At 48.9% G+C, this 18,642-nt stretch overlaps 1 protein-coding gene across 4 annotated transcripts in view; it reads right to left on the reverse strand.

Moving 5' to 3' along the window:
• The window catches only part of GIGYF1 (GRB10 interacting GYF protein 1), a 1,784,248-nt gene that overhangs the window by 1,375,563 nt on the left and 390,043 nt on the right, over positions 1–18,642 (reverse strand). For all 4 annotated transcript variants that reach the window (XM_069645982.1, XM_069645992.1, XM_069646001.1 and 1 more), the window contains one exon: positions 3,105–3,148. In XM_069645982.1, coding sequence (XP_069502083.1) covers positions 3,105–3,148 — 44 coding nt within the window. The remainder of the gene's footprint in view (positions 1–3,104; positions 3,149–18,642) is intronic.

The raw sequence follows: 18,642 nt of genomic DNA on the forward strand, positions 1-18,642 counted from the left end.
CTTTCCCTTCATCTACCTCTTCGGTTCTGGTTCCAGTGGTCTATTTGTCTTCACCTTCCAGGTTCGCAATATTTAATAGGAACTACAGCACAACTTCTGCATTCTCTCCCTGCATTTTACAACAAGGGGCGGTCTGTTTGTCCAATCAGGACAGCCAGCCCCCTGCTCCGCCCAACTGGGATTGGCCCCCATTCAGGCAGAGAGAGAACAAAGGGCTGTGGCGTTTTGGACTCCTCCCTCGCTTTCTGCCCTCACAGACAGAATGGAGCCTGTGCGGGGAATACAGGGGACTCCTGCCGAAGATAAAAATCGCACAAAGGAATTTCCCGCCCTGGATGTCAGGGGAAGGACCAAGATGAGACAAGAAACACCAAAATGGCAAAAAAAGAAGATGGGGGCCATTTTGGTAAAACGAGCACCCTTGGTGCCTTTACTGCAGCTGTGAACACAGCCCACAGTAAAGGTGCATCAAATTAATACAAGGTATCACTGCCACCAGCCATTGAAGGTAGGATTGTCACCGTTTTAGTGTGAAAGGGGATACATTGCATCTCGCCAGGACTCCACATAAGGTGAGGTGTGCTGGTTTCACAAAATAATATGCAAAAGGGATTCAAAGATCCTTTCCACCCTTGGGAACTGTAGTTCTCTCATGGTTAGCAAAAGAAAGTTTAAAGGGGAGCCCCAAGGGCAACCCAGCAACATCAGCCACTTATTGCCAATAAGTTAAGGATGATTACTTTAAAAAGACTATGGAGAGTCCAAAAAAAAACTACACCCATAAAAGGAGTAAAAGATTCTGGGAGTGTGGAAGAAGGTTCCCACTCACAGATGTATTAAGGAAAAATGTCCCACTAGTAAAGCAAGAAGTTCTGGGGTTAATCTAGGTCAGGATGATTTACCATTTCTATGAACATCTTACCTAACAGTACCCTATCTACGAATGCTTGCATTGAGGTCTCTAATACAATGTTCTATAATTTTACTGTTTTCACTGCCAGTCATCTGAACCATTTGAAACTTTCTACAGGTTGGTTATTCTACTGTGGTAACTTTACATATTCATATATTCCTGCTAACATTTCCGGTGGTCCTTGTACCATGAGGCGTCTTAGCTTAATGATGATTCCTTTGCAAACTGCTGTTCTTCGGTCTACGCAATCTATTCATCAGATTGGTCCATCGCCTGACTGATACTAATGTTCATTAGTTTAAAAAAAAAAGGTAGCAGGCGCTCCTCTCCAGAATGAACATGGCATGATAACCTGTTCTGAGATGAGAGTTTGCAGCACACACTTTTTGCTCACTGTACCTTTCACAGGTGGGAAATATCCATTTGCATATCAGTCTTTGTCCCGCCCACATGGGCAGTCCAGCACCGAAATGCTATGGCAATTCCTCTCCGTTCATTTGTTGTCTGAAGCTGAAGTTTTGGCACTTGCTTTTTCTTTAGTGGGTGATTGAGGGTTAGCAGCTAGGGGCTATAAATCCTTTATCAGACTTGCTTGTGTAGTGGTTAAAGGGCTTAACAAAACTTCTCAAGCGTTAACGGAGCTGTTCGATAAGACATTTTAGAAAGGCTATTTTACAGAATAGGGCCGCAGTTGATTGTTTTTTAAACATAATTTGGGTTGCAATGCCATAGAAGGGAAGTGCGGTTTAGATTTCAAAGATTATTCACGTTCCATTGAGAAACACATTGGTGGGTTGAGGGACCTCATTTCTCAAGTCACTCAGGAACAGGGCGGGAGCTGGTGGGATCAGGTGCTTTCATGGATTCCGGGGAGCATTGCGTTATATTTTTCTTTGAGTTTTTGCTGTACTTATTGTTTTAATTGTTGTATTTATTGCATCCCAAATTTGATGGGGATGTTTCGTCAATTTCAGAAACTGTCTTTTCGTTCATTGGGATTTGGCAGTTGATTGCCCAAAGGGTGAAGTGTAATGCGTGTGAGAAAATGAGCTAAAAAACATGGGGCCGGTGCACGGCCATTATGGACATTCACGTCCAAACCACAAATAAAGTCTACATTTCTGTGAGCTCAGTTAGACATGACTTTTGCCACGGGTGCGATATTCTATTATGAAGCAGATGAGCTCACTGTGGAGGATAGCGGTTTTATTGTTTGCTCAAGGACGAGCCAAGAAGGGAGTCAGATCTGTGCAGGTGCACTGATAAGGGGTGCTGGGAACGAGCGCGGGGGAGACGAGCTGGGTTTTTCCACTCTTTGCTGCCTATGCTTGCTATCTGTCCTTAAGCCAGGGGGCGTTTGCAACCCATGAGGGACAGGGAATTGTCCCCCATAAGGGGAGAGGTATTCATGATGAGAGATCACAGAATTGGAACCGCAGTTAGTGAAGTCTCGCTGAGGGGGAGGACACTCCCCTCCAGACCATTTTAGCACATGTGATCTCTCTGCCTACCTGCCTCGGGACTGGGAAATGTCCTAGTGTCCAAGATGTTTTCTCCTTCAACTGCACTAGCAGTTATGTAGACCTTGTTTGTAGGTATCCTTGTCTGTGTGTTTATGTATAACCAAGGGCATTTACACCAATACTTATTCGTATGCTTATACTTTGTATAAATAAAAAGGGCCTGTAAAGAGCAGAATATATTCCTATTGTTGATCTAAGTGTGTATCATTGCCTACCCGAGTCCAAGAACGTTTGGTCAATGTGTTAAAGTAAGTGGTTCGAGGGTTATTACACATGACAGAAAAGCAAAACAGAGACCAACATCTGTCGGATGCAAGCTGCACAGGGCTTGAATCCTGTGGCCTTTGACAGAGAAGGCATGGCATTGGAGAAAAAAGGTTACTCGACGAGTGCGTTCCCGATTAGCGAACAGAGTGTGGAAAAAAGGAACAGAGGTCACTCGCACAGCACCGCTATATAAACTGGCCCCACCATATACAGAGTCGGGGACAGAGGGGTGTACAATGGAGCGGAGCTACAGCCCCTGGCGGTGGAAAGGTTTCAAGAAAACAGCTGTGCTGGTATAGGTTACTCAGATGAGCATTCTATGGAAGGAAAGAATCCATTTGAAGATTTTCAATACATGCCAACATTAAGCCACTTTGAATACAATCAGCTTGATAGCATACCTCCATCAGCACGCCGCACTGGTTTTTCAAACCTCCGCTCTCCCCTAATGTGAATATATCAAACAAAAAAAAAACAAAAAAAGAAGAGGGCAAAACATGTTTAGAAAATGAAGGTTTTAACACTACAGAGCATTATACTGAAAGTTGTAATAGCAAAGAAAACAGACAAATTGTTAGACTCCGTAGTAATTACTGTAGTCCAAAGTTCACAGATTTTTCCTCCACACTTGAAGGCTAGCATCACCGCACACAAAAGACAAGACCAGATCATGATGCAGCGTTCAAGAGTGCGAGAAAATGCTGCGGGTATGTACATGGAAATACCTAGCAGTGATCTTTCCTTGCACAAGTTCTAGACGCAACACCATCCATTAAAGTCAACGTGATGGACAGGCAAATGTGGAAGGGTGGTGAGGGGGTGAAGGACAGACCGAATGGAGGAAAGGAGACCGGATAACTTATTATTACTCCTATATCCATTCCCAATTCCCCACATCAGTGGGAGAACGGCATGTTAGGAGTTCCTAGACCTCAGGTTGACAACAAAATTAATCTACAACTTTTTTCCATGGCTTCTGTGTAAGCGTACTGACATGTGATGCAGCATTTATAAGGCGCCTGTACACATGTGTTTCTAGGTGCGACAAGACAAGGAGTGGGGGGGTAGAGGGAGGACAAAATAATGATCTTACTAGGCCTTGGGTCATTCAGATCGCTCAAGTGCAGAGAAGATGGAAGGGGAAAGTGCAGTTAACTCAAGCGCAGCCAGCGAGTGGCTCATAAGTGCAGAGACAAGGGACTGTAGGGTTGCAGATACAGAGCTTTAAGTGCTGGGGAGCCAAGAGGCAGTGCAAGGGCAACTGGAGATGCAGGCGCATGGTCCCAGAGTTGAGGGTGACCAGTGAGCGGAGCAGTCTGGTGCAACAGCAGGGAAGAGGAGGAGAGAAAGCGGAAGTGAAAAGGAAGGTCTTGAGTTGCTTCCGGAACCAGATGTGGTTCTGCTCCAGTTTGAGAAAGTCAGGGAGGCTGATCCAGAGGGAGTCTCCACCAGAGAAGATGGATCTGCCCCAAACTCTATGCTTGGACAAGCGTCTGACCCTTAGAGTTGGAAGTGGATGAGCGGAGCGCTCAAGAAGGAAGGTGTTTTGGAAAAAAAAGTTGGAGGTAGAATGGTCTCAGGCCCCAGAAAGCCTTGTGGATGATGGAGAGGGTCTTGAAATTGATCCTTGCAGTCTCAGGAGGATAGATCAGGGGCAACATGCTTACCTTGGAAGCAAGACGACACAGAGCACCACAGATTCGATCCACAGGTCCGCGCTTAGAAACCTTTGGATATTAAGCGCGTTATAAATAACCCATGATATCATATCACAGGGAGCCAGTGAAGATATTTCAGAGCTGGATAGATATGATGCCTGGACTTGAGGCCAAGGACAAGTCTTGCAGTCCTGTTCGGGATAAGTTGGTGTAGAGGCAGGAAGATTTAGAAAGCGGCTGTTGCAATAGTCAAGCCTAGAGAGGACCAGACCTCTGCAGACAGTGAGCTTCTGGGGGAAAGTGAGAAAAGGAAGAGTAGGTCTGAGGAGGCGCAGCTCATAGTTTGACTTCTTAGAGATGTGAGATGTGAGGAGAGAAGGAGAGGGTGGAGTTGAAAATGACAGAAAGGGTCTTAGCCTCACAGGAAAGAGCAGGAAGAGGGCCCAGAGTGGCCCGCCATAGAGTAAAGGAGGTAGCGGGTGTCCCAATGAGGAGGCTCTCAGTCTAACTGGCATTAAGGCAAAGATCATTGGTGGCAAACTATTCCCGAATTGGGGCCAGACAGTCTGGAAAGAGAGAAGAAGCAGAGGTGGCTGAGGGAGGCCTGAAAGGGAACAGAGAGCCATCCGCATAAAATTGAAAATTGGAGCAGAAAGTAGCAATGTGATGGGCAAGAGGTGCCAGGTAGTGGTGGAAGAGCCAGTAAGTTAGACCCCTGGGGAACACCACGAGTAGGAGAGAGGAAATACCCCAGTTGGACCAGAGAGGGTTGACGGTGAGAAAGGAGGTCAACCAGGCCAGTGCCTGATCAGCAATACTAAGGTTGTCACAGAGACAATTGAGCAGAATGGCATGGTTAACCGTGTCAAAAGTAGAGGATAGATCGGGGAGAATGAGGACAGAAGGGAGATTAGAGTTAAGAGTGGAGTGCAAGTCTTCACGGGTGTTCAGGAGAGAAGTTTCCGTGCTTCTGGCAACTCTGAAGCCAGACTGGTGGTCATGGAGGCAACCAAAAGATTCGTTATGTAGATTAAGCTGGGAGATGGCCAGCTTTTCCAACAGTTTTCCCAGGAAAGGAGTGATGGAGATATGGATTGATTAGGCATAGAGGAAGGATCAGCAGAGGGCTTCTTTGAAGGGGTGCACAAGAGTGTGCTTAAGGGGTGGACGGAAAGTTCCAGTGGCAACAAGTGAATGCAGAAATCGGCCAAGGCTAGAGCAAGGGTGTTGACGTGGTCCTTGATTATAATCGATGAGCAGGGGAAAACCTGCTTGATGAGACTTTAAAATATCGGACTTGTCTAGAAACATTGTCAGGGGTGAAGACGGGCAAAGGAGGAAGAGGAGCAATGGCTTGAGAGAGGCCAGGAGTTGTTGAGGAGGTAGAGGAAGAGAGGGTGGACAGGATGTACTGAGCTTTATTACTGAAATCAGAGTCAAAAGCCTTGCAGAGGGCCTGGGAGGGAACAGGAGAGAGAATGCAGCAGGATTGGCCAGCACCCTGCAGATTTTGAACAGTTCATCCGAGTTATTAGATGCAGCTGAAAAGCGGGCACGGATGCAGGGGCTCTTCTTAGAGAGGACAGAGTCTGTACTGCCATTGGAGCAGGTGGCAGGCCCGTTTGTCATGGGGTGTTAGGCAAGAATGCATGTAGTTACCCTGTGGGAGACTACACCAGACTTTTCCCCTTAGCAATAGGTAACCCAACCTTTGGTATAAGCATGTACTACACAGGTTGGTAGTGACAGCAGCCAGGCTCATCTCAAGAGGGGTTAATGTGAGCTGTTGAGGTGTAACAGATTCACAGTGACAGGTATTCAAATATCGCTTATGCTCAAGGTTTCTTATTAAAATAATGATTTATTAATTTAACAGTTTTAAAATAAGCCTTCTTTAGAAAGAGCAATATGCAACAATAAAATACACTTCCAAAATACACTCCTTAGGTTTCAGTTAAGTAAATAGATACCCTTTTGGGATGTCACACAAACACTTCCTACACACTGAAGTGACATCAATAGCTAGGAAACTGTGGACAATTGATAGATCAGTTTAACACAATGCAATACTAAGGTTGTTGACAAAGCAAAGGGATAGGGAAGGAAAAGAAACAAAGGTTGACAAGTTTCTCCAAACAGGTAAGCACTTTTCAATCCCCCAATGAAATATAGGTTACCCCTTTCCAAGCTATACAAGTAAAGTATGTATGACTTTTTGGAGGGACAGTTCAACACAAAATCAGAAGGTAAGAAGAGTCTTCAGGGAGCCAGGACAGCCAATGTCAATTGAGCAAAGTCTAGGGGAGGTGAGGCACTTCTTGAAGATTAGCACAAAAGCCTTGCACAATGTCAGGGTTTTGTTGCAAAACGAATCAATGTTGGGCCACAAGCTGGGAGGCTCGTGAAGAGCAAAGATGCAAGCAACTCTGCAGAGGGCAGCCAAGGCAAGTCTCCAGTGAGAACAAGCCAGCTACAGACAAGAGGCAAATACCCCTAGTTACACAGTACCTTGAGCATGAAGAAAAAAAAGAGTACAGCTGGTTCTGTTCCTGTTGTAGTCATACAGAACCTCTTGTTCCCGGGCCTCAGACGTGGGGACAAAAGGGAGGCCGTCTGGGTACTCCTGCATTATGGTTGAAAGGTCAGTGGCAGCAATAGGAACATTCCGGTTATCAGCAGCACTTTGCGGTTTCAGCTACTCGCAAATAACATCACAGCGGTTCTTGGACACCTTCTGGGCTCTCCTTGCTTCTGGAGTCCAGCACTCTTAAGGTGGCTCAGGCTTAGATAGTCCTGCTTCGATGGAGTCCTTAGGATCTTCCTCGAGCTTGGGTCCAGCTTAAAGGCGATGCACTCCTCCTGGTGTTCCTGTCCCCTGGCACCCGGTTCGGGCAGCAGCAAAGAAGTACAGCCAGCAGAGATGGGTTCCTGGCAAGTTCGTCTTGGGGTTGATTGGTCCCACCAACCCAAGGGAAGTAGTCCTTTCCAGGCTGCTCTAGTTGATTCGACATTCAGAGCTTCAGCAATGCAGCAGGGCTTCACTGGGCAAAGCAACGGTACAGGGGGGTGCAGCAAGCTGCTCTTCCAGTTTCTTTTTTCGGTTCCTTTGTCCAGCGGTCTACCCTGCCTTCCTTGCAAAAAACCTCCTTTTATGCAAGTTTCTCCCATTCATTGGCAGCCTAGCTGTCAGTCACAGCAGGGTGGCTGTCCTTCAAGGACAGCCAGCCAATCACCTTTGGGTGCATGCCTGTAACCAAGGAGACTAAGCACAGGGAGTTTTGGAAACCTCCCTCGCTTCCTGACCTGCCAGCCACGCTGTAGCCAGAGGCAGGCTTCAGCAGTGAACCACACCAAAGACAAAGCAAAGAAAGGGACCAAACCTGGTTTGGCACGCAGAGTAAACCTCAAGCAGGACCTTCCCACCAAGAAATAGCAAAAACAAGACCAGGGCCAATATGATGAAATGGGCACCCATGGGTGCAATACTGCAGCTGAGGATTCAGCCTGTGGTAAAAACGCACAATGGTAGGAAAATAAACCACTACCATCAGCCATTAATTGTAGAAAGGGCAACAAAATAATGTTACACAAGAAGGTAGACAAAAAAGAGGATACCAAGTATCCCCCCCCCCAGCACTCTACATAAGATGGTGTGTGCTGGGTCTACAAAGTAACAAAGTTAAGTAAAGTCAAATTCACTTTGCTGCTCTTTGAGACCGTAGTTTATCAAAGAGAAACCTTAAGAGAAATCCTAAAAGACGTCTCTGGGACACTGCACTTGGGGTGGTGCGTGTCACAATACAAAAGGTGATGCCTATGGAGTTTGTCAGACTCCACAACCAAAAAGAAGAACAAGTTACTTACCAATTGGTAACGTTCTTTCGAATGGCTGTTCCTCGAACATTTTCCTCATCTTAGATGTATTCGCCCAGCTTTACCTGCTTCGGAAATTTCTCGGCAGAGGGAGCTGTGCGTCGATGTCGTTGAGTCGAAGTCCCTCGAAGGCCTCTGTCATCGGGTATACAAGTAGCACGCGCAGCGCCAATTGGCCTCAGTTCTGTTTTTCCCCCTCTTGCTCTGCTGTATAGATAGTGTAGGTAGCCAGGTGTCAGCCTTGCGAGTTGAAGTGGTAATAACACAGGAAAATCTCAGAGGGGTAGGATGGGAGGGCAATGAGGAATACGTTGGAGGAACATCCAGTCGAAATAACATTACCAGTTGGTAAGTAACTTGTTCTTCGAATGGAGCGTGTCCTCCAACGTATTCCTCATCTTAGATAGACTCCCAAAGCAGTGTAAAAAGGTCGCTGGAGGAGGGAGTAGATTTTTAATGCCATATAGCCGAATATAACACTGCTTTTCCAAAAGCAATCTCTTTAGAGTGGGAAGCATCCAGATTATAGAATTTAGAAAAACTGTAGCGATTACCAAGTTGCTGCTTCACATATAGATTTTATGAGAAAACTTCTTTGAAGGGCTGTCGAAGAGGCTATGCCTCTGGTAGAATGGACCCACAAGCATTCTGGTGGATCTTTGCCCACCAATCTGTAGCATTCTGAAACGCAAAGCACAATCCAACGTGATAGGGTTTGTTTCGACACCGATTGACCCAATTACCTTCCAGTGTAGCCAATGAAAAGTTGATTATCCACTCTAAGCTTGGAGAGCCTACAAATGTAAAAGCTTAGAGCTCTTCTCGGGTCCAGCCAGTGCAATCTTTCCTCCTCCTTACTGGGATGAGGTGAAGGCTAGAACACAGGCAGAATCATTTTCTGATTTAAATGGAAATCAGACAACTTTATGTAAGAATGAGGGTTTTACCCTCAATACAACTCTGTCCCTGTGGAACACAGTATAGGGTGGCCCAGAAGACAGTGCCTGTAATTCGCTCACACTTCGTGCAGATGTTAAAGCAACCAAGGAAACGGTTTTCAACGTTAGTAATCTTAATGGACAAGTATGCAAGGGTTCAAAAGGGGCACACATTAAAAACTTTAGAACCAGATTAAGGTCCCAAACTGGGACATGGAAAGAAGGAGGGAACACATTGGTGAGTCCCTTTAAGAATTGTATTATCAAAGGAATTTTAAAGTAGGAACATTCTTCCGAAGAGCGCTTGAAAATGGAAAGCGCTGCAAGATGACCTTTAATGGTCCCAACATTGAGGCCTCTATGTGCCTGGGACAAGAGGAAAGAATACTTCTGGGATAGAACACAGAAAAGGATCAAGATTCTTTTCTCTGCACCAGTTGCAAAACAACTTCCAGCGGCAACAGTACAGATATTTTGTTGCTGGACTTCTTGCCGAAAGCAACACCTCCATGACGTCATCTGGAAGGTCCCAATCCTTGTATCTCAGCCTTTCAGAAACCAAGCATGAAGGTTGAGAGTTCTGACCACTGGATGGAGAACCTGGCCCTTCATTTGTGAGAGAAGGTCCTCTCTGAGGAAAACGTGAAAAATTGACATGTTTCGAAGGTCCGGGTACCACCTTTTCCAGGCCCAATCCAGGGCAATTAGGATCATGTGGTTTCTGAGCTGTCTCAATCTCCTGATGACTTGAAATGACGGGAATCAGAGGGAACGCACATCACAGTGGGAAGTTCCACTCCACCACGAACGCGTCCCATAGGGCACCTCTCGGGGGAAATTCCCTTGAGCAATACTTTTTGCACTTCCAGTTGATTCTGGTCGCAAACAAGTCTACTTGATGGGTTCCCCAAAGGGTGAAGATCTCATGAAGGACTTCCTAAGCCAGTTCCCACTCGTGGGACACCGTACTCTGCCTGCTCAGAGCATCCGCCGTCATATTCTCTCCTGCTAGATGAACTACCGTTAAGGAGATTCCTTCTTGAATTGCCAAATACCAGAGCCGCATTGCCTCTCTACACAGAGGTAGTGACCCTACAACTCTTGTTTACGTAATGCATGGCCACTGTGTTGTCCATCATTATCAGGCCATTTGTTCCCTTGACAGATTTCAGAAAAGCCTTCAGCGCTAGTCTGACTGCTCTCAGCTCTAAAAGGTTGATGTGTAGTTTGGACTCCGATGGAGACCAACGACCACTGATTGTCAGATCGTTGGCATGAGCTCCCTACCCCATGAGTGAGGCGTCCGTCACTACTGTAATCTCCGGCCATGGTTGCCAAAATTTCTCTCCTTTTAGGATGTTCTCTGTGCAAGTCCACCACATACTATCCTGCCAAACTTTGTTCGGAATCTGAAGGAGAGTCGTCATTTATCCTGAGAACTGGGACCATTGAGTCTTTAGAGCCCATTGAAGGGATCTCATCCTCAGGAGTGCTTCTGGCACTAGGAAAATGCAGTATGCCATGAGGCCAAGCAACCTTAAGAAGTCGTAGGCCTGTAGATTTTGGGCATTTTGGAATTTGAAAACTATCTGAAGAATGTCTTGAGCCCTCAACTTGGGAGGCGAGCTCTATCCCAAGGATGTGTCTAATACAGCCCATATGTACTGGAGCTGTTGGAAAGGGGTCATTTGTGACTTCTTGAAATTGAGGGAGAAGCCCAGTCTGTGGAGTAAGTGGCAGGTGACTTACAGAAGATCCAGGGCGTGTTTGGCAGAATGCGCCCTGATCAATCGTCCAGGCAGGGGTAGACGTGAATCCTCCCTCTCCTGAGGTGTGCTGCAACCACTACAATCAACTTGGTGAAAACCCTCAGGGCGGAGGCCAACCCGAATGGTAGGACTCGAAACTGATGGTGCGAGTCGCCAACTAGGTATTTTCTGTGCTTCAGATGGTTTGGCACATGAAAATAAGCATCCTGGAGGTCCAATGACACCAACCAATCCTGAAGTAGAAGGGCCTGAAGGATCTGAGAAAGAGTGACCATCTTGAACTTCTCCTTCCTGAGGAGCTTTTTCAAGCCTCTTAAGATGTGTCGCAGTCCTCTGTTCTTTTTTTGGGAATCAAAAAGTATGGGGAGTACCATCCCTTGTTCCTCTCTGCTACGGGTACTGGTTCTATAGAACCTTTCTCCAGCAGGGTTAAGACTTCCTGCTGTAGGAGCGGGTCTGGAAAATCCACCAGGGAGAAAGTGTCTCCCTGGTGGATTGCTTTGAGGTTGCATTAGAAAAGGAAGGCAGTAACCTTGGGCTATTATTTCTAGAGCCCAAACATCTGAAGTAATGGCTCGCCATTCTGGCAGATGCTGGGACAGCCTGCCTCCCACAGGTGTCTTGTGATGCAAGTCCTCAAAGTGGTTTTGTGGCGGTTGCTGCAGCCGCTGATGGTAAAGAGGCTGCAGCTGGGGCTGGCTTTGCACGTTTTCCTCGTCCACCACGAGTGGCTTTTCTCCGTCCTCTGACTGGCCATTCATCTGGCCTTTCCATATGAGGAGTAGTAACGATAGGATCGTCCCCTCCAAGATTGTCCCAATGCAAGAAAAGGCTGAGGCTGCCTAATAGCAGCTCCTAAAGATGTGGCAGCCACTTTTGATGTCTGCAATCTCTCAAGGCTCTTGTCAGCCTTGTTGCCAAAAAGGTGAGACCCATCAAATGGCATGTTCAAAAGACTGTTTTGCACGTCTGGGGCGAAACCCGAATTTAGCAACCATGCAAATCTGCGCATCACTGTGCTAGTGGCCATGGACCTGCTAACACCATCTGCAGTGTCCAATCCAGACTGAAGTGATTCCTGCTTGGCCTCCTTTCCAGCTCTAAAGATGGCTAGGAATCCTTCCCTTTCTTCCCCTTCTGGTATGTGCTCCGCTGCCATTGCAATGCACTCCCACAGAGTGTACGAAAATGTTGCCAAGGCACATGTGGATTTGGCAGATTTTAACGCCATACTCCCAGCTGAAAATACCTTGCTTGCCCAACCATCCACACGCTTGTCATCCCTATCCGGAGGGATGGAAGGGTACGCCACCTTATTTGAAACTGTGGCTGCCTGGACCACCAGACTCTCAGGAGTAGGGTGTTTGTACAGATAGCCGGGGTCGCTACTGGAAGGGCGTTATTTTGAAGTGAGGGACTTATTCACAGGAGAAATTGAGTCTGGAGTCTCCCAATTTTTGGCCACCCTATTTTGTAAGGCTACATGGAAGGGTAAAATCGGATCTTCGTGGGGCCATGATCCAATATATCAGATCATCCTGGGTGAACCGAGTTGGTGGTTTAGCCCATCCTAAATAATCAACCACCTTTGTCATCAGCTGCCTGTATGAGGGACTGGCATGTTCCCCTGGTTCTGGCCTGCCAAAATCTGTCGCAGGTGAATTGTCAATTCTATTTGCATTATGCAAGGTTTCCACCAGATCCCTCATTCTGCTTTCCTCAGAAATCACACATTCTGGGACATTAGGGGTGCCATAATCTAGGCCAAAAAGAACCTCCCCCTCCTCCTCCTCAGACCTCTCTTGTTCTTCAGAAATGTAAGTTAAGGATTTAAAATATTCTTTCCTTGGTAGAGGTTTATACATTTTTTCTGGAGGAGGTGTTGCAGTAGAGACTGAAGGCTTTACAGTCTTTGCAGCTTTTTCTTTTGCTGCCATTTTGACAGTTTCTGGCTGAATTGGAGCCTTTGAAACATTTGGCGCAGAGGGCATCTGGATCGACGTCGACAATGGCGATGAAATAGTAGTTGTCGACAGAGCTCACTTCCAGGGCGTTGAGGCGCTCTTCGAAGGCTCACCCTTTGAGGTGTGTCGGGTTCCGGATGGCGTCGGTGACCTCGAGCAGTCAAACTCACCTTGAGCGGTCGACTCGAGCAATCTTTTTCGCTTGGGGTCCTGGAGGGTTCCCGATCTTTTCTCCTTCGATCACCCGGGCTTGAGGGCGTGCGAGTGTCAGAACGGTAACGCTCCCAGCCGGCTTCCGAGGAAAGCACAGACCGAGGCTTAGGCTTTTCAAAAACCATCATTTTAATTCTAAATGCTTCCCATTCTTCGGAGGAAGAATGTTTTGTGGGGCATTTCATTCTCTTATGGGATCCGGTGGCGCCTTTTTTTGGACTTTTTCGTCAAAGATGAAGAGTGGTGTGAACCACTTCGGGACTAAGACCGATGAGTTTGCCTTCTGCGTCGAAGACATTTCTCCTCATGGGATCGGGTTTTCAGCCCACTCGTAATTTTCCCTTCCTCTCTTGCAAAGCCTTGCTCGTCATTGCCTGACACGTCATAAAGGCCTCCATGTCATGGCATTCACCGAGGCACCGCAGACATTCTCGGTGCGGATCCGTGATGGACATTTTGGAACCGCAGGATTTAGATTTCTTAAACCCCGCCGATCCATCCTGAGGCCTAGGATCCGGCTGCGCCGGAAGGGAAGGCCGCTCTTCCTCACCATCGTCGTCTTCCTCGGTTATCTCCCGAGGATCTTCCCGACGGGATCGAACCTTCTCGAAAGTCGCCCGTTGGACTTCGAGGTTCCTCACGGCCTCGGTCAGTTCCTCCTCCGAGGCTGACTCCGTGCTCGAGGAGGGCACCGTGCCCCCCCTCGCTTCTTCCATCATGGCGGCCATGACGATGGGCTGAAGAGAGGATTCCCTCCTTGGCGGAAGGGAAACTAGTTCCGGAGGCAGTCTCCGCTGGCGTAGTCTCTGCCGGCTTGGCAAGAGTCACTGCGATAGCCTCGATAGAGGCCTTCGCCTGCTGGTTAGGGGCCTTCACCACCTTTGGTGCGTCCCGGGCCTTCTCCTTCGGGGGAGGGGCGACGCCTCGCTCCCCCTCTTCCGAGATCAGACGGGGCTTCTCCCGAAGCTTACCCGGGGCCTCAGACTTTCTCTTCCCCGAACCGGAGCGTTGGCTCGTGGTTGACGGTGCCGGGGAAGGTGCGCCCTGCCTGACGACCGAAGAGCCCGACCTTTGGGTGCTCCCGGAGCCAGCGCCTCGCAGCGCTTGGCCTGGTGTTGGGCCCCCGTCGCCGGGGCGCCCGCACAGGACTTAGAAGCCCGCTCGGAACCTTTATTCTTCTCACCCGTCGAGCCCTTCTCCAACCAGCTTGCGAGACGGGATCGACGGTCCCTCATGGTCCGCTCCGACAAGTTCTTGCGGAACTGGCAGTCCTTCTCTACATGAGTCTTATCCCCATGAAGACAGTAGAGGCATCGCAAATGTTAGTCTTCCTTAAACACATTCTGCAGCCCGCATCCAGGGCAGCTGCGAAACAGCTTGGGTCCGGGCGACGAACTCGCATCCTGGGCCATCTCGAAGTAGGCCGCGAATCTTCTGGAATCCTCCAAGAAGTTGATTCTACGAAAACTTCACCCTTGAGGGGGGCGTAGGAAAATCCTGCACTGGGTAGCCGTTAACGGGAGTAGAAACGGTGGAGCTAGAGGCTCGATTAACCGAAAAAATGTGAAAATTCACCTGAAAAAGCGCGAAACATGCAGTAAAAGCTCGAGAGCTAAGCACAAGGACTCCCAACACTTGAACGTGCGGTAAAAATCTGAAGATGGCTGCCAGAGGCGGGGCTTAGGTAGAGGGCAGTCATTGGCTGTGGTCAGTATGACGCAGAGATCAGTGATTGGTTACTACTAGGACAGACAGATCAGAAACGAAACTGATACTGATTTTTTCTTTACCGAGGATTCCCAGCCTGACGACAGGGAATATTCATGAGCATGTGAATCCATGCCAGACCCCATGCTGGAGAAAGAGGATTCTCTCCGCGGTGGCAGGGAAACTCTAGGCCCAGAGGTTGTCTCTACTGGGATAGCCTCCGCAGGCTTCGCCAGGGCCGCCATGACTCCCTCGATCGAGGCCTTAGCCGGGTGAGTCAGGGCCTTTGCGACTTTGGGCGCGCCTGAGGCCATCACCATGGGGGGAGGGTCACCGCCCGCCCCCCTCAGCCGTCTGTCGGGATCGACCGGGACTTCTCCCGAAGCTTACCCGAGTTCTCCGGTTTCCTCTTCCCCGAGCCAGAGCGTTGGCTCGTGGTTGATGGAGTCGGTGATAATGCGCCCTGCCTGGCAGCCGAAGAGCCTGACCGATCGGCGCTCCCAGTGCCTGCGGACTCGCGTTGCTTTGCCTTTTGTTGGGCCCCCTTCGCCGGAACGCCCTCAAAAGGTCTTAGAAGACCGCTGGGACTTCTTCCTCTTCTCACCTGCTGCTGGGCTCTTCCCCTCCAGCCAGTTGGCGAGTATGACGATACTCATCAACCGTTCGGACATGTTCTTACAAAACGCACAGTCCTTCTCCACGTGAGATTTGTCATCGTAGAGGCACCAAGAGTGTTCATCCTCCTTAAAGACGTTCTGAAGTTCACATCCAGGGTAGCTATTGAACAGCTTGGATCCAACAGGCATCATGCTTCCCTTATCCTGGGCCATGTCCACACGGGGTAGGCCTCAAAGATCTTCAAGAATCCTCCAAGATGTGGAAAACACGACGAAAAAGTGCCCTTGAAGGGCGTAGAAAATTCCAAAAATGGGTCCCCGTTGATCGGAAGTAGAGTCGATGGAGCTTGAGGCTCAATTGATCGAAAATATAAGAGTAAACTCTTCGAAAAAACGCAAAACGCAGTAAAAGCTCGAGAGCTAAAGCACAAGGACTCCCAACACTTGAACGTACGGTAAAAATCTGAAGATGGCTGCCAGAGAAGGGGCTTAGGTAGAGGGAAGTCATTGGCTGGGGCCAGTATGATCCAGAGATCAGTGATTGGTAACTAGTAGAAAGACAGTTCAGAAACTAAACTGAAACCGATTTTTTCTTTACGAGGATTCACAGCCTGACGGGGAATATTCATGAGCATGTGAATCCATGCCAGACCTCATGCTGGAGAAAGTCTGGACTCACTGTGCGCTGCTTGTTAGGCAGTGCTTCCTCTGATCTAGCACTCTTACGTGCTGGAGATCTCTTGGCCGCGTGGAGGACCTGCTCCCGCGGAAAGATGCGACCTCCGAAGCCGTCTAGACACCCTCGTTCAACCAGAAAATCAAGCACCCGTTTGTCCTTCAGTTTATAGCGATTTTGCGATACCGCAAAATGCTGCAAAAATTGCTCTTTTTAAAAACACCTGCGAAAACTGCAGTTTTTGAAAAATCAACCATGTTAAAAAAAAAAAAAAAGGACCAAGTTACTTACCTGTAACAGTTGTTCTCCAGCATGGGTTTGGCATGGATTCACATGCTCATGAATATTCCCCGTCAGGCTGGGAATCCTTGGTAAAGAAAAAAATCAGTTTAATTTCTGAATGGTCTTCCTCTTAACAACCAATCACTGGTCTCCGGGTCATACTGCCCCCAGCCAATACTGCCCTCTACCTAAGCCCCTCCTCTGGCAGCCATCTTCAGATTAGTAGCACGTAAAGTGGCAGTAGGACCAAGAGAAGAGCTGCCGAGGGGTAGGCAGGAGGGTTCGCATGTGAATCCATGGCAGACCCATGCTGGAGAACCACAGTTACAGGTAAGTAACTTGTTCCTTCTCCAGCATGGGGTCTGGCATGGATTCACAATCATGAATAAAGAATACATAGCATACACACGCTCAACAATGGGAAGTGGCAAGGCTCAACATTAAGCACATCAACAGCACATCACTACTTTCTTGCACTTCTCCAGTTGCCAACAAACTCACCCTCCCTTCCTCTTTCATAGCTGCCAGGGGACCACTCCGGTGGTGAAGGTGCGGGGTACAAATGTCCTTTAACATTAACATCTCAACATTATGCATCTCTTACCTCCTCACCAGACTTGCCTTCAAGCGAACAGGTTGCGCAGCACTGCTTGGCCGACTCTGGACTCTTCCCTAGAATCCCGGTCGACACAGAATCTCGTGAAGGTGTGTGTCGACCTCCACGTAGCAGCCCTGCAGATGTCCAGCAGGGGCACACCAGACAGGAACGCCGTAGTTGCAGCGATCGCTCTGGTCGAATGGGCTCTCCGATGGGCAGGCAACGATTGGTTAGCCAACTGGTGACAATGGGTGATAAGTGGGCGAGCCACCTGGAAAAGAAAGCCTTGGAGAGGGCCTTCCCTTTGTTCACAGGGCCAAAGTTCACAAACAGCTATGATGTCTTCCGAAAACTTTGTGCGGTCCACGTAGAACTTCAGCGCTCTAGCCGCATCCAGCAAGTGCAAAGTCCTCTAAGCCGGCGACGAAAAGAAAACGGGTAACACCAAGGGCTCATCAACGGCACCTTGGGCATGAAGGAGGGGTGCGTCTGTAGCATCAACCTCGTCTCGTGGAATGTCAAGTAAGGTAGTTTACAAGAGAGGGCCTGGATCTCTCCCATGCATCGTGCGGCGGTGATGGCCACAAGAAACTTTTTTCCACGTCAGCGGTGCCAAACGCATAGGCTCGAAGCGGGGACCCATGAGCCTAGTCAACACCACATTGAGCACCAGAGCCGGAGCCTTCACTGGTGGGAATGAACGGAAAAGTCCTTTTATGAATTCCTTGACCAGGCAGTGTGACCATAACAACCGCCCCAGAGTTCTGGTGTAGCGGGATATAGCCGTCAGATGAACCTTGATGGACATATGAGCCAACCCTGCCTTGGCCAGGGACAGTAAGTACGGCAGCACCTGCAGAGCCGTTATCCGTGGAGGGTCGAGGTTCTGTGTGCGGTCTCTTCCACTTATGTCCGTAGCATTTCAGTGTAGACGAAGCCCTGGCCTTGGCAAGCACTTCCTTGCAGTCTGCCGGCAGATCGTATCCACCAAACTCTAGCGCTGCTGGAGCCAGGCCCAAGTTCAGCGACCCTGGGTTGCGGTGCAGAATCGCGCCTCTTTCCATAGAGAAGATCTGCGTCTGCCGGAAGCTTGATTGGAGAGGACGCTGACATGTCCAGAAAATCTGGGTACCCTATCTGCCTCGGCCACGCCGGTGCGACAAGGATCAGTCTGCACCAGGAACCGTGAGTTAGTTGATGAGTCGCAGAAGCAACGGCAACTGAGGAAACGCATAGGGGAACGGCACTTGGTGTTTGTCGCCATCGCAAACATATCGATCTGGGGATTTCCCCCATCGTCTCAATAGAAGATCAACTTGATCCTGCAAAAGCTCCCACTCGTGGCACGAGCACAACATATCCTGGGCGACGGCCCATCGCCAAAGGTCCTGCGCCTCTTTGTAGAGCGCCAGGGATCTGGTGCCCCCCCCTGTTTCCGGGTGTTAAACATTGTGGTGGTGCTCTCATCAAGACCTCACCACCTTGCCCTTGAGGGACGGAAGGAAAGACTTGAGGGCCCAAAACACGGCCCGTAGCTCCAGGGCGTTGATGTGCAACGTCCTCTCTTCCGGGAACCACAGGCCTCTTGCGTGGAGACGACCTGTGTGCGCACCCCATCCCTCCAGGGATGCATCCGTCGTGACC

Source organism: Ambystoma mexicanum, chromosome 1p (genome assembly GCF_040938575.1).
Source record: "Ambystoma mexicanum isolate Mex_15411 chromosome 1p, UKY_AmexF1_1, whole genome shotgun sequence".
Classification (NCBI taxonomy): Eukaryota; Metazoa; Chordata; class Amphibia; order Caudata; family Ambystomatidae; genus Ambystoma; species Ambystoma mexicanum.